Genomic DNA, 26,749 nt, shown 5'->3' on the forward strand with positions numbered 1-26,749 from the left:
GTGGCGGCATACGCCTGTAATCCCAGCACTCTGGGAGGCAGAGGCAGACGGATTTCTGAGTTCAAGGCCAGCCTGGTCTACAGAGTGAGTTCCAGGACAGCCAGGGCTACACAGAGAAACCCTGTCTCCAAAAAAAACCCAAATCCAAAAAACCAAAAAAACCCAAAACAAACAAACAAAAAAAGAATAATTTAAGGATTCCCTTCCCAAAATCCCCACTCCCAGTATAGTTTCTTATGGAACTATACCATGGGCTCTTAGTCTTCTATTTTTCCAAATTATTCCAAAGAACACTTTTTTTTTTTTAAAGCTTTTTCTTTCTTTCGATACTTACATGCTTTGCCTAGGCAGTTTGGGCCTTCAGACTCTGCTGCTGAAGCCCCCTGCCTTCCCCATGAGCTGCTTTGGAAAACCTAACTGCCTAACTGGGAAAGCGTGGCTTTCTCCTTCTTTCCCCCACTGTCCTCCTTGGGACAGTCGCTAAGACTTGAAGCTTCGCCTTTGCCGCCCTTGGCTAGCTCTGGGAAACTATAATGAAGTTGTCCTCAGGGCTTTTTTTTTTTTTTTTTTTTTGACTCTGAAGCTATTCTTAAATTCTTTTATTAATAAGACTAAGAACTCTAAGAGAGCATTTCAATTTCTAGTAACAGGTCACACCCTAAACAAAGCTCCCCAAAAATCCCAGTAAAATTAAGATGAGAAGAGAGGGAGGAAGATGAGGAAGATTACCCTGTTTATAAGCAGGTTGGTGCCACATTAGCCTCTCCAGCAAGGTCATCATGTTCCCCAAACGGTCACAGCAGCTGCCCCTTCCCACGGAGTCCTGACTCCCCCGCCCCCCAAGTTCTAGAAAAGCCACACCTGAATGGCGGAGCTGTGAGCTGCTAATATGTCTTGTGATTTACAGAACAGAGCAATCGGAGGCCTTTAGGTAGCTGCAGATGTGTCTTGCCCCGCCTGATTTGTTAAGGCTGTGTATCAACTGCAGAAAGCATGCACACTGCTGTGAAGTTTGAGTTGCAGAAAGGTAGTAAGTTCATCTAAAGAATGGCAGGAAGTAGCCTTTGGAGACTGGGGTGGATTGTAATGCACTGGTCAAGACAAAAGAATAGAGAGTCATGCTGAGGGTAATGAAGAGGAGGAAGGCCACAGCCAGCCCTTGACCTTCTTGGTCACCTCTTCTTTCCCTCTAAGAGTCTATTTGCAGTCCTGAGTTCTCTAAGATGGCCTTTTTTAAGGGACAAATGTTCCCTCTCACCTTCTCAGGGTGCTTGAAGTAGCTCATTTTCTTCCTGTCAACACTTGACTAAAATATTGGCCTTTGAGTGGTGAGAAACCATCTTGGATCTAATAACAAAACTAATGGTAGTTTGGGTGCTTATCTATCTCCCCAATACCAGTCACTCAGAGGACAAGGAAAGGAAGATACTGAGGGACTAGAAGGTGGACAGACTCCCTGAGAGGCAGGTGGAAAGGGAGAGGGCCCATGACTAGGAAATAAAGATGGTGAACTTCCAAGATGGCGTCTTCTCATCCTCTAGACCTGAGGTAAAAGCCTGACAGTAAGAAACAAGGGCCTTGTGGTCTTTTCCTCCTGCCAGTATGTCGCTTGCTAAGGGCTGACTTAACGAGTCCAAGGTCAGATCAGGATAAGTTTACACAAGTTGCAGGCCAATCAGCCAACCTGTCTTTCTTCAAATTGACTGGCCCTAGAGTATGGAAAGATGACCTTTCAAAGACTTAGAAGCTCCCAGCCCTCAATAAGAATCTGTTTGCTGGGGCTGGAGAGATGGCTCAGTGGTTAAGAGCACTGACTGCTCTTCCGAAGGTCCTGAGTTCAAGTCCCAGCAACCACATGGTGGCTCACAACCATCTGTAATAAGGTCAGATGCCCTCTTCTGGTGTGTCTGAAGACAGCTACAGTGTATTTACATATAATAATAAATAAATAAATAAAAAGAATCTGTTTGCTTTGTGGAAAGTCTGTCTACCTGCTGTACGTGTTTCCGCATACCTAATAAAAGCCTTTGTTCAGTGGCTGATTCAGTCTGCTCCTATTTGCTGTATCTGCAATTTCTTTACTGCTGACCATCCTTTGTTGTTAATGGTTATATGCGCTATGGTCTCAGCCACTTCTCCCCAGGTAACTTCATGTATACAGTGTTAACTGTTGTGATCATTGAGTGGCTCCAGAAAGACCACACCAGGCCAAACAGTTCCACGTGAGGTTTACTGAGGAAGAGAAAGGCAAAGGTGGCAGCAAAAAGAGAAGGGGGTTGGGGGAGAGAGAAAGAGAGATCAAAAAGGTCTTTCTTTTATATATGGATGGTGATGTAACCACAGGTAAAGGTGGGAGGTGAGCCAAGTGGATTCCGGGAATATGGTGGCTGTTGCCTTGGCAACAGGTGTGCGGGTTGTGCTGTCGCCTAGGTGTGATGTCATTGGGTTCGGAGATCCTGATACCAACATTAACAAATTTGTTTTCTTTTGTTATAAGGACCTCAGGGGAAAAAATTAAAGGATAGAAAAAACTTATTCTCCCTCTCCTACTTTTTTTAAAAGGGGAATGGTGTTTTGCCTGCATATATGTCTGTATACCACTTGCACACCTAGTGCCCATGAAAGAGGGTACCAGAAGATCGTCAGATCCCCTGGAAATGGAGTTATAGACGTTATAAGCCACCATTGGATGCTAGGAACTGAACCCAGGTCCTCTGGAAGAGCAGGGTTCTTAACCACGGAGCCATCTCTCCACTCCCTTGTTCTGCTTTGGTTTCCTCCCCTGCTCTTGAAATACATACTTTCTCTTACTTCTGTGTAGGGGCACAAGGCGGGCAGCACTCGCCATCTAGCGACACTCCCAGCCCCGAACAATTTATTCTCCCTGTTCCATAAGACTGTCAGTCAAATACATAATCAGTTCCTAAGAAAGACTCTATGTTACTATCAGGTTGAAGCTTAAATAAAACTATGAAAATCACCTAAGAAGTTTATAAGGACATCAACTGCTAAGATACCAAGCAATTAGAAAACCTGGTTCTAGCTGGGCGGTGGCGGTGCACGCCTTTAATCCCAGCACTTGGGAGGCAGAGGCAGTCGGATTTCTGAGTTCGGATTTCTGAGTTCGAGGCCAGCCTGGTCTACACCTGGTCTACTCAGCCTGGCCTGAGTTCCAGGACAGCCAGGGCTATACAGAGAACCCCTGTCGCAAAAGAGAGAGAGAGAGAGTGAGAGAGAGAGAGAGAGAGAGAGAGAGAGAGAGAGAGAGAGAGAGAGAGAGAGAGAGACAGAGACAGAGAGAGAGAGAGAGAGAGGATGTGCACAGCCTCTGCATTACTGAGGAGAAGAGGGATGTGAACCATCTAAACTGCAGCCTCCTGAAATGTATTTATATTTGGTTTTAGGATATGTTTTGGTATTTGTATTTGAACATGAGTTTGAGGGATGATTTGGTTAAGAATTTTTAATACTGTAAGACACCAGAGTGAACAGGGAACAAGACTTGGGAAAAGCAGAGCACTGTCCCAGATTCCTTACAATTCTTTCTCCATTCAAATACTCACCTTGGACTAACACAAAAACAGAAAAGTGGAACACAGACAGCGTTCTGCCGTGTTGCCGCTGGCTGTATACCAAATGAGCTGGGAAAATTTACATGTAGCACATCGGCCAAGAACATTAAATCGAGATCTGCCTGTGGCAACTGCTATATACCTGAGATGATGAACCCTCAAGGAAACAAACCCAAGGTTCACTGGCAAACACAAGCCTACTGAAATCCATGTAACCTTCAGATGCTACCAGAGACATCCATCGGCTCCCTAGAAGTCTGCCACTTAGATGTCTGAGGGGAACAGCCTAATCAAGAACTGCTTCTGCTCCCACTTGGGCAACACAAACAGTCAAACACGAACCAAGAGAACGGAAGTTTATTTCTGCACTAAAACACCTTGACAGAAACGAGGAAAACGCTACAATGCTCAGGGGAGGATGATAAAAACATTCCCAACACTCTGCCATTTATCTCGGAGTTCTTTTTTTTTTTTTTTGGATTTGGTTTTTTGAGACAGGGTTTCTCTGTGTAGCCCTGGCTGTCCTGGAACTCACTCTGTAGACCAGGCTGGCCTCGGAACTCAGAAATCCGCCTGCCTCTGCCTCCCAAGTGCAGGGATTACAGGGGTGCGCCACCACCGTCCGGCTTATCTCAGATTTCCTAATCACACCTTTCCATTTCAATGCCGTCAGCTGCAGACTGATGCCAATCATTCAGGTTAAAGTGCTGACGGATACCTGCCATGAGTCAGCTCTGTAGGAACCCAGTGTCTCTTAAGGATTATGTATTTTTGACAGGAACAGAGGCATATGCCCATGAGCTTAGCAGCAGGGAGGGAAAGGCACAGGGAGCTGGAGAACAGTGAGTTCAATGCCAGCCTGGGCTATACAGCAAGACCCTGTCTCAAAACAAAACAAAATAAAACAAAACAAAACAAAACAGCTTTGTTAATCAAAATACATGATTTTAAAAATATTTGAAAAATGAATACATACAAAACTCCAAGTATAATTTTTGATATTTGCTTCAGATATGGAGGTGGCTAAGCATGAGTTTGCTGTAGTATATAATATTCTAATACTGGATATAAGAGAAGGCTAAGGGGTTAAGAGTGCTTACTGCTCTTGCAGAGGACCCAGGCTCAGTTCCCAGCACCCACACGGTGGCTCACAACCATCCGTTAGAACAATTCCGGGAGATCTGGTGCCTCTTCTGACCTTGGAAGACTCCTCCTACGTGTAAGTGGTGCCGTACACATACATACTCAGGCTTATGCATACATATAAACATACACATAAAATTACATAATTTTTAAAAATCTTAATACATATAAATTCAAAATAGATAAATGGTGCACATCAAATACATTCATTAGATTGTAGCTATGAGTTTCTTTTCCATAATACTCTTTTATGAATAATTAGTAAACATGAGATTTTTTATTAAGGCCGTCTTACTTAAAAAATATGTGAATATGTTTTGTCAAAGATCTTTATATTTAATTTCCTTCTCATGACAGGAGACTAGAAAGTGCCAAACCCAACAAGCAGTAACATTCAACTTCCAGGTACACTTTTATTTTTTTCTTTCTTCCTTCCCTATTTTTTTTTTTTTTTTTTTTGAGACCGGGTCTCCTATGTCTGAGCTGGCCTCACACCCCCTAAGTATCTGTGATGGTCTTGAACTTCTGGTCCTCCTGCTTCCTTCTCCCATATGATGGGATTATGTAGAGCCATCAACAGTTTATTAGGGACTGACCCCAAGGTTTACTAGGGAAAACGCTTTATCAACTGAGCTACGTCCTAGCCCCATGACAAACTTTTGTTACCCTGTGTAATAGGCAAAAGGACTGTTATTAGATCTTACCAAAAAGAGAGGTAACTAATACCTTCATTAAAATATTTTGTTAAATGTTCAGAGCAAGCTCTAAACTTTTTGCTGAGAAAACCTTAAACATAAATTTAAGAGACAATAAAGGAAGATTAAGGGTGGCTCCCTATCGATATGCCTCAGCCTTGAGACCCCTTTGGAGGTCAAACGACATCTCATAAGAGTCACATATCAGATATCCTGTTGCCAGATATTTACACTATGATTCATAACAGTAGCAAAATTAGTTATGAAATAGCAGTAAAATAATTTATGGTTGGGGTCACCACAACATCGGGAACTGCATGGAAGGGCTGCAGCATTAAAAGCATTGAGAACCACTGCTCTGTGTGGGAAGATATTTTTACTCGGTTTCTAGGTGTTGCTCCATTTGAAATCTGCGTAAACTTCATCATGCTGAGATGGGCTATTCTTGCTATTGAGATGGTAAAGTCGCTACTCAATACTTAGCCACTGCTAATAGATAACATACATTTTGTCAACAATGTTAAGAGTTTAATTATTTTAATATCTAATTTAATATACAAGTAATAAAAAGTACTAAGATGAAAGCATTATTCATAAAAAGGCAACATTAGATTTGGAGTCTCTATACTCTTTAGACACACACACACACACACCCCACAATAGATCTTTAGCTGAGTTTGATGGCACATCCGTTAATACCAACAGTTGGGAGGTAGAGGAAGGCAGAGCTCTATGAGTTTGAGGTTAGCTGGTCTACAGAGTAAGTTCCAGGGCAACCAGGGCTAGTGAGACCTGTCTCATCTACTCCCAATTGTAATCAATCAGTTGAACTTGATTGAAGAGGGACTCAGCATTCACAAAAATTCAGGAGACTCCAGGAAAACTCAGCCTAAGAGCCCTTCCCTCTAAACAGTTGCTTATGCTTGACCCCAAAAGAGGCCTTTGACACTGTCTTCTTGCCTGTCTGTGTGCCTGCCATATTTCTCCACACCCCACCCCAGCAGAGATCAGATCAAAGGGCAAAAGCCTCACAGCATCAAGGAGGGAGAATTAAAGGCAAATTACAAGACTTTAGCAGCAATGTCTTCAGAGGAAAACTGTTCCAAGGCAAAGGGCATCCTGTCAGTCAAAATGGAGTCCCCAGTGCCAGTCCTTCTGAGAGCCAGAGGTTACAGAGGAGTTCTCATGACGGTGACCTGACAATGTGGGTCTTCTAACTGGTTGCTACATTCAGCTGCAGACCTTTCTTTAAGGCACACTCAAGACAAATTTCAAGAATGTTTAACACCAAGCCACCAACAGATAACAGGGCATCCCAAATCCTCAAGACTGAAGAATGAACAAGGAGAAGAGAGGACTGCCCTGAGACAGGAACCCTCAGACGACTGACTCCAAAGAATTCGTTTCTGTGAGAATTCCTTGCAGGGAGAGAACAGGCTGAAGCCTGGAGCAGATGGGGCGGGCGGAAGGAAGAGGAGGCCTTGGCCCTGAGGAGAGACTGGTTGGTTCTGCCACCTCACTTCAGTTAAGCCACAAGTCTCCTTTCATCTTTTCTACAAAGCTGTAACACTGCTACATCAAAGGCAGACAGAATCTAAAGAACTGGTCTCTCCTCAGTTCTGGCTAAACTGTAAATAAATCTATTTTCCTTTACTAATTTGTTTCCTTGATCCTCTGCAATACCGGGAAACTGAGGCAACACATGTATAAACCCGAGTGCCATAATGCCATCTTCCCACTCCTTGCTTCCTGTCTGCCCAGACTGTTCTTCCTCTGTTTACCTCAGGTTCTAACCATGCCACTGGGCTCCTCCTGCATGTTCACACATGTTAATGAACCTCTATTTGTGGGACTGGTGACACTAGGGAGGCTGGACATTTGACCCCAGCTTCAGCTACATAACAAGTTCAAGACCAGCCTTGGTTACATAGTAAGACCCTATTTAAAGACAACAGAAACGGGGCTGGAGAGATGCCTCCGTGGTGAAGAAGATCAGGTTAAATTCCCAACATCCACATGGCAGTTCACAACTGTCTATAAGCCCAGTTCAAGGGAATCTGACCCTCTCATACCAATGCACATAAAACTGAGTAAAATTATTAAACAACAACAAAACCAAGTAAATAAGCTTCTGTTTTCCTTGCTGTCTGTCATCTGGCTGTCTACTGGGTCCTAGCGAGAGCCTCAAACAGTGAAAACGCTGTTCTCTTCCCCACCCCAGTGAGGCAGGACACTGGGAAGCTGTGTCCATTTTCCTCCAGATTTTTTCCCAAGAGCTTCATTCTGTGATGTTCCCTTGAAGCACTGTTTCAGTAAACTTAACTGTGAGTACACACAGGCCAAGTCCTCAAAGTCCCCAAACTGACTCCCCAAACTTAAGCCTGGCCTTGGGGACCTCCAAACCCCCCCACCCCCCACCCCCGCACACACACTGTAATAAGAAAAACTTTATGAGACGGGATTACAGAAGAAGACATGACAGTCAAATTCCTTTTAAACTTTTATTAAGCTGTATTGGGCACGGTGTCATGCACCAGTAATTCTAATGCAAAAGAGGCCAAGAACCGATCTCTACAAGTTCAATGCTAGCCTGGTCTACATAGGAGGTTCCAGGGAAACCAAGGGTTACATAGTGAAACCCTGTCTCAAAAATAAACAAACAAATAACTACAGTCTTCAGTTTAGGGGCTGGAGACACTGTTCAGTGGTTTAGAGCACTTGTTCTTGTAGAGGTCCCAAGTTTGAGTCTCAGCACCTATGGGGTGACTCACAACTGTCCATAACTACAGTTCCAGAGAAACCAATGCCCTTTGATAACTTCAGAAGGAACCAGACAGGCATGTAGTGCACAGACATACATGTGAACAAAACACTCATACATATAAAAATAAATCAATCTAAATTTTAAAAAATAATTTAATTTGCCAAGCAGTGGTGACATACGCCTTTAATCTCAGCACTCAGGAGGCAGAGGCAAGTGGATCTCTGTAAGTTCAAAGCCAGCCTGATCTACAGAACAGGTTCCAGGACAGCCAGAACTACACAGTAAAACTTATATCGAAAAACCAATGATAAAAATAATGATAATGATAATAATAATAATTTAATCTTCAATTTGGAGAGATGAGTCAGTGAATAAAATCATTTGCTGTACAACCTTGAAGACCAGAGTTCAGATCCCAACACCTACACACCAAGCTGGAAGGATCCCCCCAGCCCAGGGCTCTGGGATGGTGATAAGAACATCACTAGGGCTTGCTGGCTGCATAGCTCTGGGCTCATGGAGAGATCTCAAAATAAGGTAGAGGATGGGACACTCTGGGTCTCCGCCCCAGTGTGCACAGACTCTCTCACCCACAGGCACCTGCACACACAAATGCACATACACACAACATACAGACACAACTCTCTCCCCCTCCCTTCCTCTCTCTCCCTTCTCTTTGACACGTGTGTGTGTGTGTGTGTGTGTGTGTGTGTGCGCGTGCGTGCGCGCGAGCACACACATGCACACACACACACACACACCTTAAACACAGGTGAACTAGGCTTGGGACGGTAAAGGTATTTGCCTAGTATGCATGAGGCTTTGAGCTCAATTCCCCAGCACATTACAAAAATAAATAAAAAGACAGAAATATTGAGGGTCTGAAGGTGATTGGCTGTTGTTGCTGTTACTGTTTCATTGTCTAAAATCATGAAGAACTGTGAAAACTCAGTGGCTCTGAAACCTGAATTCTGAAAACAACAACAAAAACCTCTCAATACAGGAATTTTCACATACAAAAGGAAGAAAGCCCAGGGATGCTAAAACATGCACTTGTCCCCTGACCTCTCACTTGTTCTTTAATTTCCCGGCTTCCGGTTAATCCCACTATTCTATTTAATCTCGCCTTTCTACATAAAAATCCCCACAGGCAGTTACCAGCCTATAGGATGGAAAGGCTGTTCAACAGCCCCATAGCAACAGATCCTTTTCTTTGACTAAACAGCAAAGGGGCTACAGGCTGTCTCCCCGAGCACAGAGCATACTGTTCATAGCCATGTAAATGAACATGAGCTGCTTCTCTCAGGAAAAGGATGGAGCTCAGAGGATCTGATCTACTTCAGAAACACAGCGACTGACGAGATTGTAAGAAAGGCCAGGATCAGAAGATTAATTCCCAAGAGACCAAGTAGCTCTTTACTGTTTAAAAATGGCCCCAAATAAGTGAGCTTTTATTGAATCCAATTTAAATACACAATCAAAGGCTATTAAAAACAAAAACAAAAAAGCACAGGCTAGCAAAATGGCTCACTGGGTAACAGCACTTGCCTCCAAGCCTTACTACCTGAGTCAGTCCCCGAGTCCCTCATGATTGCAGGCACTACTGACCCCTGCAAGTTGGCCTTTGACCTCCACAAACATACTGTGACTCGTGAGCACAAGTTCTCACTTACATGTACACACAATTAAGTACATATAACTTATTTTTTTTATTAAATCTTTGGACAATAGGGGAAATTAAACATGAACTTGATACCAGATGGCATTATTGAATCATTTTTCTTTTCTTAGCCAGGATGCTGTTGCCTTTACATAGAAGAAAGTCATTCTTAGGAGACAATATCTTCAAATTGCTTTTAAAAATTCAGGACAAAGCTGGGCAGTGGTGACACATTACTCCCAGCACTTGGGAGGCAGAGGCACAAAATTTCTGTGAGTTTGAGGCCAGCCTGGTCTACAGAATGATTTCCAGGATAGCCAGGACTGCACAGAGAAACCCTGTCTTGAACCAACCCCTCGCCACCCAAAATTTTTTCAGGACAAAAAAATCACACATAGATACACTTGTAAGTATATAAAATTTATGTATGTTCATATACATGTGAGCACATATTTAAAAAACCCAAAACCACCTGTATCTTGCACACCTCTACTCTTCACAATTCTGAAGACAGTGAGTGACCTACGAAGCAAACTGACAGGGTGGTAAACAGTTGATTCCCAGAGATGGGCTTTGTGGCAGCCTCTTCTCTTTTGGGAAGAAAGGCCTCCTTCTCTCCCAGGGCCAGTGGCCAGGATGATTTCCCCTCCCTTTCACCTAGATACCTCAGGTTTTGAGGAAAGGAAGGCACAGCTAAATGATTAAGATATCTTAAAAAACAAAACAAAACAAAAAAACCCTTCAGCGTTAAGAACCCAGAACACCTGGGGACCCTCAAACGCCATCTAAACAGGCAAGGCCTTTAGTCCTGTACCACATGACAAAAAGCATGTGCACTGTGGTAGAGTTTAACTTTCAGAAAGCACAGGAACTCACTCGCCTGAGGAAGCAGAGTCTACTGAGAGGTTCCCCTCTGAGGGAGAGGGGTGTGTGGATAATGAAGGCTCCATTCGGGACACGGCCTTCCCGAGTACTGTCTCCCTGCATAGCCTTTCCTCCCTTTAGCCCTTCATGCCCCTGAACTGCCTGAGATGGAGCTTTGAGGACCACGGCCCTCCATCTTCTTAAGATGCCGTCCGTCCCTTGGATAAACCTGACCCCCTTCCCAGAGACTGCCGACACTTGGCTTCTGAGAGTAGCAAGCCCAGTAACACTTTTCATTAATTCATAAATCATCTCATGCCTTACCTGACTCTAAGTGGGTGAGACTTTCAGTTCTCCAAGCATTCTGAACACATCAACTTTGATAATTAAAAGGAAAATCTTCGACACAGTTCATTTTCTGCCTCCATAAGTCTTCATTTGGATTCTTTTAAAAATGTACCCTTAGCAGGGCACAGTGCCACCCACACAGCTTTAACCCCAGCACTCAGGAAGCAAAAGGAACTCACTATGTTGACCAGGCTAGCCTGTAACTCGGGAAGTGAGTTACAGCCTAGCCTGGTCAACATAGTGAGTTCCAGGACAGCCAGGGCTATATAGTGAGACCCTGTTTGAAAAACAACAAAAATGCACTCTTGACCTTGGATCCACACATTTGGGAGGGTGAGGAAGGATACTCATGAGTTCAAGGCCATTTGGCTACATAAAAGCAAGGGTCTTTCAGTGGGTAAAAGTGCTTAACCAGAAGCCTGGAAACCTGAATTTAATTCTCAGAACTCACTTAAAAAATCCTGGGTGAAGTGGCATGAGTCTGTACTTGAGAAAAGAGGTAGCCTGCGGAACTGCCTGGACGCCTGCTGGCCAGCTGGCCTGGGGTACTCAGGCAGCAAGAGAACCAGAGACTGGGAGACACTGCCTCAACAGCTGGATGGAGAAATCCTACTCCAGCAAGTTATTCTCTGAGCTCCACAGGAGTACAGGTCATGAACAAGTCCACACACTCACATGCACACCACACTCACATACACTACACACTCACATGCACACTATATTCACACACATACATCACATATACACACATACACCACACATACGCACCACACTCACACACACACATCACACTCATACATACATTACACACCTTAAATACCAGCACGAAGAGACAGAGGCAGATCCATCTCCGAGTTCCAGGCCAAGCTGGTCTACATAGTGAGTTCTAGGCCATCCAGGACTACACGGTGAAACCATGTCTAGGAAAAGATAAAATTCTAGAACAGGCTAGATTTTTTTTTCTTTTAAATCAGACATCAGTTACCTTTGGGGTTGGGGTCAGGGGTCAGGAGTGGTCACTGACAAGGAAGAAGCATTTACAGGATGCTTTAGTTTGACAGCGATGCCTTAAATCTTACAAAGGTTTGGGTACACAGGAATAAGCACCTGCCAAACTAAGTGCACGTTTAAATGCTACTATTACTATATGCAGGTTCTGTTCTATATAAATTACATCTTGCATGAACTATATGTTAATATTAAATTCCAGTTAATGAGTATTTAAGAATTGTCTTGACATGTGCAACTTACTTTGAAATCCACTAAAAAGAGACAGGTTGAAGTCACAGGCATGGTGGTACACACCTGTAACCCCAGTCCCTGGAAAGCTTAGATGGGAGGGCCACCAGTTCCAGGCAGCAGGAGGTACACGGTGGGGCCCTGTCTCAAACAAACTAAGAGAAAATAAAAGACAGATAAGCTGGGCTTTGGGTCAGTGTTGAGTGTAGCCTCAACCCCAATACCACAAGGGAGAAGGGAAAGGGGAGAGGTCCCAGAAATGGTGGGGTAATCCTGGCACACAGGGACCAAACACAGAAAGAAGGCCTAGGAATTTACAGCCAGCCTAAGCTACTAGACCCCACTTCAAATCTTTCACCCCAGTCTGCACCCCAAAAAAGTACAAAACTTGTTAACAAAGGAATCTAGACGGTGAGTATACTGCTTTTCACCATGAAATTCTCAAACTTTGCTATGTTCAGAATTTTATAATAAACTTTCAGAAAACAATAAAAATAAGTATTACACCATATTTTATTATGAAGAAATATTTTCACCAAGTGTGGAATGTGGTGGTGCATGCCTTCAATTCCAGCACTCAGGAGGCAGAGGCAGGTGGATCTCTGTAGGTTTTAAAACTCATTTACATAGTGATTTCCAGGATAGCCAGGGCTACATTGTGAGACCATGTCTCAAAAAATGGTAAAACATTTTCTCAGGCTGGGGAGACAGCTTAAAAAGTATGCTACAGAAGCATAAGAATTTGAGTTTGTGACCAAAACACCAACATAAAAGCCAGGCATGGTGGTACAGCTATTGCTCCAGCTCTATGGAACTGAAAAAAAAAAAAAAAAAAAGCACACACTGGGGACTCTCTGGCCAGCCACTGTAGCTAAAGTGGCAAATATATATATAGCATGTGATAGTTTGATTAAGAATGGTACCCAAGGATCTGGAGAGATGGCTCAGCAGTTAAGAGCACTGACTGCTCGTCCAGAGGTCCCGAGTTCACTCCCAGCAACCACATGGTGGCTCACAACCATCTGTAATGGAATCTGATGCCCTCTTCTGGTGTGTCTGTGGACAGCAACAGTGTACTCATAAAAACTAAATAAATCTTTAAAAAGAAAAAGAATGGTCCAAAAGAGAAAAGATCATACACCTGAATGCTCATCGACAGAGAGTGGCACTATTTGAAAAGATTAGAAGGATCCAGCCTTGTCGGAGGAAGTGCATTACCAGTGGGCTTCAAACTACCCTTTGAAGTTTCAATAGCCCACGAGAAGCCTAGGGTGTGTGTCTGTCTCTCTCTCTCTCTTAGCCTTAGGATCAGGATATAGCTCTGATCTACTGCTCCAGTGTCTGCTGCATGCTGCCGTGCTCCCTAGTGCTCCCTACCGTGATGATAATGAACTAAACCTCTGAAACTGTAAGCCAGCCCCCAATTAAATGCTTTCTTCGTAAGAGTTGTATGGTCATGGTGTCTCTCCACAGCCATAGAACAGTGACTAAAGCATGGAGGCAGATGACGGGAAGAAGGCATGTGGCCAACCTCTGGCCTCCACATGTGCACCTACACACATTGCAAAAGAAAAAAAATATTTTTCTTACTACTGTCATCCTCCCCCTGTATTGTAGGTGTCTAGAAAGCATTCCTGAACAAAAGAGCCTCTCCACCCCAGGGCTTGCCTTCTGCTCACCCACTCTCTTTCAACATGAGCAAGGAAAAGCAGAAAGGGGCCTCCCATGTGCACAGTGCTAGAAAACTAACATCCCAGAAGCTGGGAGCCAGGCTAAGTCAGTGAGAACCGTGAGCTCCGGATCTCAGCGCAGACATACTCAGCACCTACGAGGGGAGGGTGGAGCTCATCCACTGCCCCATGCTCGTGTTTGACAGATTACAAGAGGTGTGTGTGTGTGTGTGCGTGTGCGTGTGTGTGTGTGTGTGTGTGTGTGTGTGTGAAAGTGTGAGTGTGTTTATGTTCTTGTGAGCCCTGTAAAGGTCGATGCGGATGCCTTCCTCCATCACTCTCCACAGTATTTTTGATACAGGGTCTCTCACTGAACCTTAAGCTCGCCAACTAGTTATACAGCTGACCAGTGAGCTCCAGGGATCCTCCTGCCTCAGTCCCACCAGCGTAGGGCCTTTCACATAGGTACTGGGCACCGACCACGGGTCCTCATGCTTGTGTGACCATCTCCGAGGCCATAAAAGGTTTTTTAAAGTGATAAAGTACTTTCTTCATCCATAAATGTTACTTTTTTAACCCACCAATTATACTATTCATCTTCTCAATTGAAAGAATAACAAAAAATGTTCTAATGTTTAAGAAGCAAAACATTTTCCTGGACAAATAACTTAATATTTGAGGAATATAGGTGAGTAGAGTATATCATCCCAAAATAAGACTTTAGGGGACCGGAAGCCATCCCTCACAACAAGACAGCAGGAGACAAGGCACAGCATGGGCACGAGCTTCTGGGATGAGGATTATTTTGAGCAGCAGAAGACACAGCTTTGAAAACAGAGCAGAAGTTGCTCCTTTGTAAGAGGAAGTTTATATCTCTAAAGGAAAATCATCTTTCTCTACCTCCTCTGAAGATGCTCCCCTTCCCTCCACCCCACCCCCACCCAGCAAAGCACAGTGTGAATCCACATGCGCGTGCACAACAAACCCTGCAGCTGCCTTCTGCCTTCTTCCTGGTCACCTTCCAGCTACAGGCTCCCCACACTGCAGCTAAAGGCCTTATTTAAGTTAGACTAAGTCACCTCTTAGTTACTAACTTCTCTGGGTCTCAGCATGAGATGCAAGTTAGTGACTTCTCTGTGGTTTTCCTTGCTAATCTCTTCTGACCCAGACAGTTCAAACTAAAAACTCAGAAAAAGAAGAAACTTCCCTTCTTTAATATTCATTTGATTATCAGTGTGTGTGTGTGTGTGTGTGTGTGTGTGTGTGTGTTGAGAGAGAGGGAGCGCCACAGCACACATGAGGACAGCAGAGGGCAGCTTTGTGCAGTTGGTTCTCTACGTCCATCTTCCCGTGAGTTCTGAGGATCAAACACGCATCATGATACCCTTCCACCCACTGAGCCACCCCATTGTCTCTCTGACCTTTTTACTGTCTGAGACAGGGTCTTACTAAATTGCCCATGCTGTCCTTGAACTCACTATGTAATTCAGGCTGGGCTTAAACTTGCCATCCTCCTGTCTCAGCCCCCTCTCCAACCTCCAAGCAGATAGGATTGCAGACCTGTTCTACTAAGCCTGAGTCAGTCCTTAAACCCGGGATAAGATATTCAGTGATAACTATCTTTTTTTGTTGTTGTTTTGTTTTTTGAGACAGGGTTTCTCTGTGTAGCTTTGGCTGTCCTGGAACTCTCTGTAGACAAGGCTGGCCTCAAATCCTCCTGCCTCTGTCTCCGGAATGCTGGGATTAAGCCTGGCTTCAGTGATAATTATCTTACTCCTATGATCTAGAAAAACATTTGATTGCTCAAAAAGTGGTAACAATAAAAAGAAACATTTTAAGAAGACTATCTTATGGATAAGAGGAGAATAATTGGCATTTCTAAATTAATGTTATATAAAGTACAAAATATAAGTGATTGTATTTGTGTGTGTGGTGCTAGGGGTGGAACTTGGAGCCTCTCATATGCTAGGAAGTGCTCTACCGCCAAGCTCCATCCTGAGGCCCACAGTTTTCTAAATTTAAATGCAATCTTTCCAGTAGGCACTTGATCCCTCTGCTACATGCCTGCAAATCTAAAGTGCTCATATTTCATCCCAATCAGAAAAGTCTGTAGACTTCTCTTTGTTTGGCAGACCTGGGAGCCTTACATTGCAGGCATAGCAGCACTCAGACACATTTTAAGCCCAGTTTTCTTTTTATGTATTTGTTTGTTTATAAACAGGGTCTTGCAGCTGGGCGGTGGTGGTGCACGCCTGTAATCCCAGCACTCTGGGAGGCAGAGGCAGGCGGATTTCTGAGTTCGAGGCCAGCCTGGCCTACAGAGTGAGTTCCAGGACAGCTAGGTCTATACAAAGAAACCCTGTTTCGAAAAAAACAAAACAAAAAACAGGATCTGTGGCATAAACCCGCCTTGAACTATGGTCTCCCTGACTCATCCTCCAAGTGCTGGGATTATGGAGTATGCGCCACCATAGCCAACCTCACCCTCCCTTTGGATTTACAGATTTGACATGTAAATACCATCTCACGTTCTCCATACTGGGACGGTGTCTGTGTAATAACATCACCAGTGGAAGATTCAGCAGGAGATGGTGGTGGCGCACACCTTTAATCCCAACACTCAGGAGGCAGAAGCAGGTGGATCTCTGAGTTCAAGGACAGCCTGGGGACAGAGTTAGTTCCAGGAGAGAGAAACCCTGTCCAAAAAGAAAAAAAAAATCAAATGGAAGATGCTTTGTTCTCTGTTTCTCTGTTCAAGGGTAAACTGAAAAACAAACAAACAAACAAACAGCAGTAGTAGGTACTAGAAACAAGAGTCAGCAAGGCGGCCGCTGAGACTCAGCCTCTCCATATTAATCTGAAGTTAGCAGTGAGGTGATTCCAACGGCACCATAGTGATGAGGGTGGACACTATCAGCACAACCTCACCTTTCTGTCTACTCAGAAAAGAGCCTTGGGTATCACATCCACTGACAAAATTCTTACCAAGGGATAGACCTTCACAACTGTCAAGAAACTGACTATTCCTGTTATAAGCATGGCATTCTGTAAGCTGCTGTCACCTCTCACCCAGAACAGTGCAATAGCCTCCCAATCCTTGCTTCCTACCTCCACCCTCGTGTGTGTGTGTGTGTGTGTGTGTGTGTGTGTGTGTGTGTGTGTGTATGGGGTATGCACCCCTGAATGTGGGTGCCCTTGGAGATCGGAGGCTTCAGATGCCCCTGGGGTGGGAGTTCCAGGTTACAGCCACCCAGTGTGTGTTTGAAGAGCCAAAGTCTGGTCCTCTGGAAAGGCAGCATGTGCTCTCACGAGCTGAGCCATCTCTCCACGCCCCGCCCCCCCAAACACACACATATAATTCTTGACATAACCTGAGGACTCTATTAAGTTATGATTCAGAGTGCGTCACTGCTGAGTCCTGGCAGCCGAAAGGTCTGATGTGGGACTGTGAAAGGCAGCCTGTTTTCTGGTTGAGCTGGGTTTAAACTCCAGTGACCCAGCAGGAGATTATCCTGCAAGGCAAAGCATTGTGCGCTCCTGGACACCAGGCTCCTGACAGGAGACCGCAGCTCTCCACTCCACAGGTCTGTGGGCATCAGTCACGTAGCCTCAAGGCAAATCCCCATTTTAATGAGGAAGGGCTTAGCCAATTAAGCTCCCCTTCCAGACACTCCTCCCTGCAAAAGGTATTTAACCTCAGGCTGGCTCATCACAACTCTCCACCAAGACAGTAAATGCTTTAAAGCCAAGGACTGCCTCTTCTCATCAGGATCCCTGGTGGGGAACAATGGAACAGGTCTTCCTCTTAAGGCCTCTCAGAGCTTCCAGACATGGTTTCCACCAAGTCAAGTCACCGCCAAGCAAGCCAAGGACTCTCTCATCCCCCGGAAAACCACCTGGAGCTCTCCTCCCACCCTTTCCCCTCCAGCTCCGGGCTAGCGGCATTCAGCGGTGTCCAAGAGTGAGAACCTGCAGTCCCTGGCCTCCGTACAGCCAGGGGAACCACAAGCCCTACTCCCACAGTTCCCAGGGACCTCAGACTGCGCTTCCCCACCCCCAGCTGGGTCCCGTGGCTTCTCACAGCCTGCTGTCTGCCCGGTAGCGGAGAGGGGGTGCACAGTCAAACTTCCCTCGTCCACCTCGCCCAGTGGCCCAAGCCCTGGGCTGGACTCAGGCCACCATTTTAACCCACAGTCTGAAGGTGGGAAGGGAAGGAGTGGAGAGACAGTAAGGGCCTCTGTGGAGAAGATGCTGGAGAAAGGCTGACTTTAAGTCTGGGAAAACTTCAGGTCACAGCACTGCAGGAGGAGGAAACGCGCTCATCTCATCCTGCACGCTCTTGACTCCTAGCAATACACCATGGCTCAAACCCAGCACAGAGGCAGGGGAGCTGCTAGCACAGCTCTGCCTCCTGAGGCAGGTGTAAAGATCTGTGCTGAGTATGGCTGGTAAATGCAAGCTCTGCAGCCAGTGACTTCCCATCTCAATCGGCCCCCTCAAACCCAGCAGCCATCGGCCACACATGAGTCCATCTCCTCTCGGGGCTCCCGGCCTGTCCTCACCTGGCATACTCCCACCTCAGGTTCTTTGCACACGCTTTCCCAGCCCAGAACGCTCATCCCCTTGGTCCACTCATGAGCTGTCCTCTCACACACTTCAAACATAATCGGATCAAGCACGATATCCTTGGCAACCCTTGCCTTACTGTGTTTTACATTTCTAGAAAACACCCTTTTATCCTCCCCTCTCCACGGTAGGTGCTAGATCCGGCCTTGCACATTTAAGCACATGCTCTACCACTGAGCCACCCCCACCCCCTCCCCACCTCCCCACCCTCGTTCCTCATGCTTTTCGTTTCTTAATTGGCTGACTCCCTGGCCTGGAACAATTTCCTTAAAATTCCTTAGAAACATCAAACCCATTTCCTTTATTCACTGACTCATGCCAAGTGTCTGAGCAGTGTCTAGCACCTGAGAGATTTTCTTAAATTTTTAAGATTTTCGTTCCATTATTTTGTGTGTGAGGGTGTTGTGTCTGTGCACCAGACACATGAAGGGCTCCCGGAAGCTAGACTAGGACCTCAGACGCCCTGAGACTGGAGTCACGGACAGCTGCAAGCTACTTTGTGGGCTCCTGGAGATTGAACCCAGGTCCTCTGGAAGTGCAGCTAGTGCTCTTAACCACTGAGCCATCACGCTAGCCCTCAAGAATTTCCAGAAAGAAAATGAGCAGAACAGAAAGCCTCATGAGAAAGAGCTCTTCACACTAGTTGCTGGTTTTACTCCTGCTATTAAATTCTTAAATTACTGTTTAATAAATGAAGGTTTCCAAATAACGAGCTAGGAAGCAAATGGCATTAGTCCTCCCTGTTACGGCACAAAGCTGAGCACGGCCCTGAGGAAGCCTCGGCCCAAACCAAAAGGTTCACACAGTCCACACACTCTGAAAACAAGTCCTCCCAGCAATGTTCTATCTGCTGACTGCACCATGTTAACCACCAACCAGACAGTTCTCGGAGCCTCTGCCTTCTCTGTCAGAATGTGCTAAGGACTTAGTGACACACAATGTCTGGAGAACATTCAGAAAGCATTTAGCACTCAGCTGGAACCAAATGACTGGTCACTGTGGTAATTATTAAAATGCAGAGGAAGCCATAAGAATGAAATATCACATTATCTTCTGTCTGAGTCAAGGTTTCTATTGCTGCAACTAAACACCATGACCAAAAAGCACATTGGGGAGGAAAAGGTTTATTTGGTGGCTTACACTTCCAGGTCACAGCTCATCATTGGAGGAAGTCAGGGCTGGAACCTGGAGGCAGGAGCTGGTGCAGAGGCCATGGAGGGTGCTGCTTACTGGCTTGCTTCCCTGACTTGCTCAGTGGGCTTTCCTATGGATCCCAGAACCACCAGCCTAGAGATGGCACCACCTTTAATGGGCCGGGGCCCCCCTCCACTGATCACCAATTGAGAAAATGCCCCACAGCAGGATCTCATAGAGGCATTTCCTCAACTGCTGCTCCTTCCACTCTAATGACTCTAGCTTGTGTCAAGTTGACACACAAGCCGGCCAGAACATCTTCCTACTAACTGCAACTCTTCATCCTAGACTTTTAAATTGTGAGCTGGAGAGATGACTCGGCAGTTATGAGAACTGACTGCTCTTCCAGAGGTTCTGAGTTCAATTCCCGGCAACCACACGGTGGCTCACAACCATCTGTAATGAGACCTGATGCCATCCTTCTGATGTGTCTGAAGACAGCTATGGTGTACTCATATACATTAAATAAATAAGTAAATATTTTTAAAATATGTGAACTGTAATACTGACATAAAACATAAGACTCTATCATACCATTGGGCTTGTATCTGACAAACACTATACTAACCTATCAGGACTTGGCATCTTCCCCAGCCCTGCCTGCCTCTTTTCAGGCACCCTGTATCCACTATTCTATAGCTCATTATGCCTACTCAGAAGTTAAGTTTTTTCCCTTATAGGAAACAAGTGAGGAAGGAACTTCAGCAGCTTACTGAAAAAGAATACAACAGTATGCAAAAAAGAAAAAGACAACAGATCAGAAAAACTCCCCAAAAGGTCTGTTACCCCTCTAAACAGATGTTTTTGTAAAGTGACAGACTTAACTCTGATTCTATTTTCTTCACAGCATCCTGTATACCCTTATCTGCTGAGTCAGCGTTTCTCAATCTGTGGGTCATAACCACCCTTTCACAGGGGTCACCTGAAGACTACTGGAAAACACAAGCCATTTACATTACAATTCATAACAGCAGCAAAATTAGTTATGAAGTAACCATGAAAATAGTTTTATGGTTGGAGTGGCCACAGCCTTAGGACGGTTGAGAGCCACTGTTCTAAGTCAGATCAGTTAAGGATATAAACAGGGGTGGGGGAGGGGGTCCTGTTTAACCCTGTGACTTCAAAAGAAAAGGGCTTGCCATAGTCTTATCAACCACAGAAACACCACTCTGGCCAAGCAGTAGTAGCACACGCCTTTAATCCCAGAACTTGAGAAGCAGAGGCAGTCAGATCTCTATGAGTTCGAGGCCAGCCTGGTGTACAGAATGAGTTCCAGGCAGCCAACGCTGCACATAGAAACCCTATCTCAAACAAAAACAAAACAAAACAACAACCAAAAAAACCCCAAACAAATCACTCTAAAACCTGCAAAGATTCTGAAGGTTTCGTCACCGATGAAAGATTTCTTTGCAGTGTTTTGTAAAAGATTTCTGTAGGGCATAGTTAACTAAGTCAGAGAGCTGAAGCCAAAAAGAAAGTTTCCTTTATTACCCTAAAGCCCACAAGGCATTAACTCAAAGATTAAAATAGTCCCTCTGCTTCTATGTGAATAACCTTGTGTTCCATCTCTTGTTCTGTTGTGAGTCTGTAGGGCAAGGGAGATAGCTCAGTGGGTAGAGGCACCTGCCATGCAAGCCTGCCAACTGAAGCTGGGTCTCTGGAGCCCACATGTTGTGTGCCCTGGCATCAACACCCACACACATGCCATACACACATTCACAACATGAAAATTTTAAAAATTGTCGCCGGGTGGTAGTGGCAAACACCTGTAAGCACTCAGGGAGGCAGAGGCAGGCAGATCTCTGAGTTCGAGGCCAGCCTGGTCTACAGAGTGAGTTCCAGGACAGCCAGGGCTACACAAAGAAACTCTGTCTCGATAAAACCAAAGCCAAAAAAACAAACCAAAAGAAATTTTTTTTGTCTAGTCGTTATTTGCTGTCAGTTTTGCCTAAACAGAGCCCCCCCACACACACACACCCCACCGCCCCGCTTTAGAGAGATGAAGCAGGTCCCACTACGTTAAGCCTGAGTACTGATCTTAGTAAGATCTTATTTTAGTAAGTGGTTGCATGCCTATTCCTTAGCGACAAGATCCTCCTGACCACTTCTAGTAACAGATGGGTAAACAGCTCTACAACAACCAATTTGGGAACAATTCCAAACGGAGAGTGAGAAAAATGAAAACTATAATTCACTACTCATACCTTAAACACGTATCAAAATGGCATGTCTGGTACACCCTAGGCCTTAGTGAATCACAAGCAGTTCAAACTCCATACTTTTTCTTTCTTGCCCAACCAGGCTCTTGCCTAGGGGCTGTTTATCTTTTTCCGTATTTCCTGCGTTCAACAGCAAGTGCTCAAAGGGTTACCCACCACGAGGTAGGCCTCAACCTGACCCAGCAGAAATCAGAAATTAAATCGATTTGGGGATGACATGACCACAGTCCGGCCGTTCGGTCCCCTAAATGTCCGGACACTGCGAACATGTGAAGGAAAGTGAGCGGTCGGTCCTAGAACCTCAAGACATCTAGACAGAACGGAGCGGGCTACCTGGTCCACCCAGGCTGCTGTGGACTCCAGACACAGAACAAGATTCTTTACAACTTCCGAAGCAGAGAGTACAGGTGTGCTGTTCTGTTCTCCAAACCCAACCCTGACAACAACCCTTTACTACCCAAGTAAGCCCCGCAAATGCTCCACTCCGAAGCCCCAGGCTGAGCGCCTAGAGCTCGGGGCGGGGGCGCAGTGCACTACGGGAGTTGTAGTTCCACGGGGAGTTTTGCACCCAGGCAGGCCTACAAATGGGACTCCTGCTCCCAGAAGGCCCCGCGCGGGCGCCTCGCCCAGTCCTGCCACCTCACCTGTTCTATGGACGTGACTGTTTCCACTGAGTCGTCTTGCAACCGCTCCCGCGCGTGCTCAGGTCTCAGACTATACAGCGGTTCTGACCAAACAGGGGAAGAAGATGGAGGACAATAATAGGTGAAGGAACTCGAAGAAGCCATGATCGGGAGAGCTGCGAGCGCTGTATAGGACTCAGCTTCGTCCAGCAACAACGCGCATTGAAACTCGAGCGGGCTAAGGCGCTACGGAAAGTCGGTAGAGTCAAAAAGATTTTGAACGCGAATCTCTCCTCCCACCTACATATCTTCAAGAAGTGAGTTACTGGGATACTGCCGCCCCCCTTCGGACAGATGAGCTGCTGCAGGAGCTCAGCTTCTTGGAGCGCGAGGATATCTAGAATGCCTCAGTTCGTTATGCAAATAATAAAAAGGAAAACATCAACGCTTCGATCTCGCCTAATTGTAATGCAGTAGTTTGCGATTTCAGCTGTTCAAAAAACCCAAATAATGTAACCTAAAAAGCATTTCTGACATCCGTCTTGATTGCCTCAGCCACTCGGTTAACTAATAGAATTACCACGCACCTTTGGGTACTTGACAGCCTCTTAGGAGAAGCCTGAGCTTTTCTGTAAATTAGCAGAAATTGCAGGTCTCAGTACTCAGATAGAGGAGTGGAGTACAGTAATTTTCTCCCTCGGAGGTTGCAGTGCAATGGCAGAAACTAAAATACCACAGAAGAAACGAGGGTAAAGGCCTCATCCAAAGAAATATCAACAAATATTCATGGAGCACCTGCTGCTTGTTCTGTGCCAGAGTCCAGGAATGCAAAAGTCAGTATTTCCCTTAAAATACATCTGAATTCCATTTTAGAGGAATAAATAGGATTAAATAAATGAACATAAATATTTGACAACTTCCAGTTATTGTATGACAGAAAATAATAGTCAGGCCTGGAGGGGTGACTCAGCAGTGGCTGCAGTTCCAGAGGATTCCAAGCACCCACGTGGAGACTTACAAGCTACCTGTAACTCCAGTTCCAGAGGATCTGACACCCTTTTCTGACCTCCCTAGACAACATACACAGAAGTAATGTACATAGGTACATGCAGGCAAAATTCCCATACACATTATTTTTAGTATTACTTTTTCATATATATTATTGAAAATGATTTTTCGTGCAATATATTCAGATCCCAGTTTCCCCTCACCCAAATCCTCCTATCTCCCTATCCACCCAACTCCACACCTGCTTTCTCTCTCTCCTTAGAAAACAGTCAAACAAACAAACAAACAAACAAACAAAAAGGAAACAAACCAGAATTTTAAAAAAAAACAAAAAGAGAGAGGGCACAATAAATACAGGCTCACACACAAAATCAAGTTTTTGGAAATTAGAAAGGAAAGGAAATAAAAGTTTCTATGAAACTGACAAGAGAAACTGGGTTCTAATTAGACTTGCATGCTGAGCCAGGCCTCTCTTTCTTTGGGTGTCTTAAGCTGAGACCCAAAGGAGTAGACATCTATGACAAAACAGTGAAGGACACCAAGAAGATAGAATGGTATTTGAAGGGACACTCCATAAATATACTTGTGTAAGCTTCGGTTGATTCTGATAATCCTTGAATGTGTATATCCCTATATCCCTCACACATACAATGTTAAAGTGGTGATTTTAGGAAAGCCTCTGAGGCCGGAGAGACAGCTTGGTGGTGAAGAACACTTGCTCTTGCAGAGGACCTTTTTATTTCCCATCTCCCTCACTGGCCACTCACGTCTGCCTGCATCTCCAGCTCCAGCGATCCAATGCCCTCCTATGACCTCCAAAGTACATCTGTACTCACATGCATATAACCACACACAGACATAGTTGAAATCTTTGTGGGGCTGGAAAGATGGCTCATTGGTAAAGAGTATTTGATGCTCTAGCAGAGGACCTGGGTTGGGTTCCCAGCACCCATGTGGTAACTTCTTTAACTCCAGTTCCAGGCCTTTAAACACCCTCTCCTAGTCTCTGCAGACTTTCACACACACGAGGTACATATACACACATTCAGGCACACATGGAGAGAGAGAGAGAGAGAGAGGAGAGAGAGAGAGAGAGAGAGAGAGAGAGAGAGAGAGAGCTTTAGGAAAACCCTACCATATTTGAACAGCAATAAATAAGGATCTTTTCCAGGACCTACATCAAAAGGACTAAATCAGGAGCAGGAGGGTGGTCAAATACAATTTGTTGGACAAGCATGAGGACCAGAGTTCAGATCCACAGTAGCCATGTAAGTGGTGTGTGTGTGTGTGTGTGTGTGTGTGTGTAACTGCAGCCTCAGAAGGCCAGTGCAGTGAGCACCCAGAACAAGCTAAGCAGCTGTGTGAGTGAACTCTGGCCTTACCTGAGAGACGCTGCCCGTTGAAGAGGGGGAAGGATGATTCCCAACATCAACCTCAGACCTTCACATGCACATACAAACATGTGCCCACAAGCATGCAAAGCCATGCACACCATGCACACGTGAGAAAGGAAAAAAAATAACCACATAAGAATAAGAGGTTAAATTATTTAAGATGAGAGGTTGTGGGGAAAGACAATAAATGCCCCAGAGCTGGCAGTGGAGCTCAGTGCAAGTACCTAGCGTGTGCAAGGCTGAGTTTGATCTCTAGAAACACATACATAGCACCTGCACGCTACTTCCTGCTCATTTTAGTACGCTCCTACTCAACCCCAAGCCACATGTCTCAGACCCAGGGCCTATATAGTATTACCCAATTGGCGACCTCTCTGTTCTCAGGCAAACAAGTATGAGATGAAGACTCGGTGCTGGAGGCTTCATGTGGGTAAATACTAGCATATGCCCATCTTTTCTGTCTGTCTGTCTGTCTGTCTGTCTGAAACACAGTTTGTCTGTGTAGCCCTGGTTGTCCTGAAAGTCACTTTGTAGACCAGGCTGGCTTCAGACTTGAGAGATCTGCCTGTCTCTTCCTCCAGAGTTCTGGGATTAAAGGCGTGGCCATCACCGCCCAGCTTTCACATGCCCGCCTCAGTGTGAGGGGAAACCTGTAGTACCAGGAGATTACCAAATCTGGGAGCACGTGGGATTGTGGTTAGGACCATGGATTTGAAGTATTAAAAAGGTCTTATGGAACTTCCTGTGTTTTCTCTTTCCCTTAGTTCTGCTGGGTATCTGATAAGGTCTGGCTCACATCTAAGGATTCAGCTTTTTATGTAAAAAGCTTCTTTGCTTAAGAGCTAGAAACTTTTTTTTTTTTTTTTTTTTTTTTTTTTTTTTTTTTTTTGGTTTTTTGGATTTGGTTTCTTCGAGACAGGGTTTCTCTGTATAGTATAGTCCTGGCTGTCCTGGAACTCACTCTGTAGACCAGGCTGGCCTCAGACTCAGAAATCTGCCTGCCTCTGCCTCCCAGAGTGCTGGGATTACAGGTGTACACCACCACCATCTTTAAAAGTAAGGTCATTGAAGAAATAGGTGAGGGCTGGAGAAATGGCTTAGTGGGTAAGAGCTGCTCTTCCAGAGGTCCTGAGTTCAAATCCTAGCAACCACATGATGGTTCACAACCATCTATAATGGGATTTGATGCCCTCTTCTGGGGTGTCTGAAGACAGCTACAGTGTGCTCATATACATTAAATAAATAAATAAATCTTTTTTAAGAAAAGAAATAGGTGAAAAGGATTTGTAACAGAGTATCGAATCTGTCATGGGACACATAGAACAAGTGCAATTTTTCTTCTAGAAATAGAAATGTGTGTGTGTGTGTGTGTGTGTGTGTGTGTGTGTGTGTGTGTGTATGTGGTGTTCCTGGGGGCTAAACCTAGGGCCATGCACATGTTAAACACCCTACCATTGAGCTGTATCCCAGGCCCAGAAATCCTTTCTAAAATCCAGTCTCCTGTGCAGTCAGATCCAAAAGATTTTAATAGGATCCTGACAAAAAGTCTCCTGCAGAAGAGTGATAGTTCATTCGATAATCATTTATTGAATATCAGTTATGTGGCAGGCACTGGGCTAAGAGCTTAGGAGACGATGCTGCTGAGCAAGCCAGTTGACCTCTGCCCTGTGGGTCTCATGACTTATCAGAAGAAACAGACACTAAGCAGTCATGCAAAACGGGTTCATTAA

General features: G+C 45.1%; 1 protein-coding gene across 2 annotated transcripts in view; it reads right to left on the reverse strand.

Moving 5' to 3' along the window:
* Fntb (farnesyltransferase, CAAX box, beta) overlaps positions 1 to 22,874 on the reverse strand; it is a 90,005-nt gene extending 67,131 nt beyond the window's left edge. Inside the window, exon 1 of one of the 2 annotated variants that reach the window (XM_052185608.1) lies at positions 22,639 to 22,874. In XM_052185608.1, coding sequence (XP_052041568.1) covers positions 22,639 to 22,782 — 144 coding nt within the window. In that variant the 5' untranslated portion in view covers positions 22,783 to 22,874. Of the gene's footprint in view, positions 1 to 18,517; positions 18,635 to 22,638 lie in introns of those variants that run through there. The other variant, XM_052185609.1, reaches the window with a different exon arrangement.
* Positions 22,875 to 26,749: the final 3,875 nt, after the last annotated feature.

The sequence above is a fragment of the Apodemus sylvaticus genome, chromosome 6 (assembly GCF_947179515.1).
Source record: "Apodemus sylvaticus chromosome 6, mApoSyl1.1, whole genome shotgun sequence".
NCBI lineage: Eukaryota > Metazoa > Chordata > Mammalia > Rodentia > Muridae > Apodemus > Apodemus sylvaticus.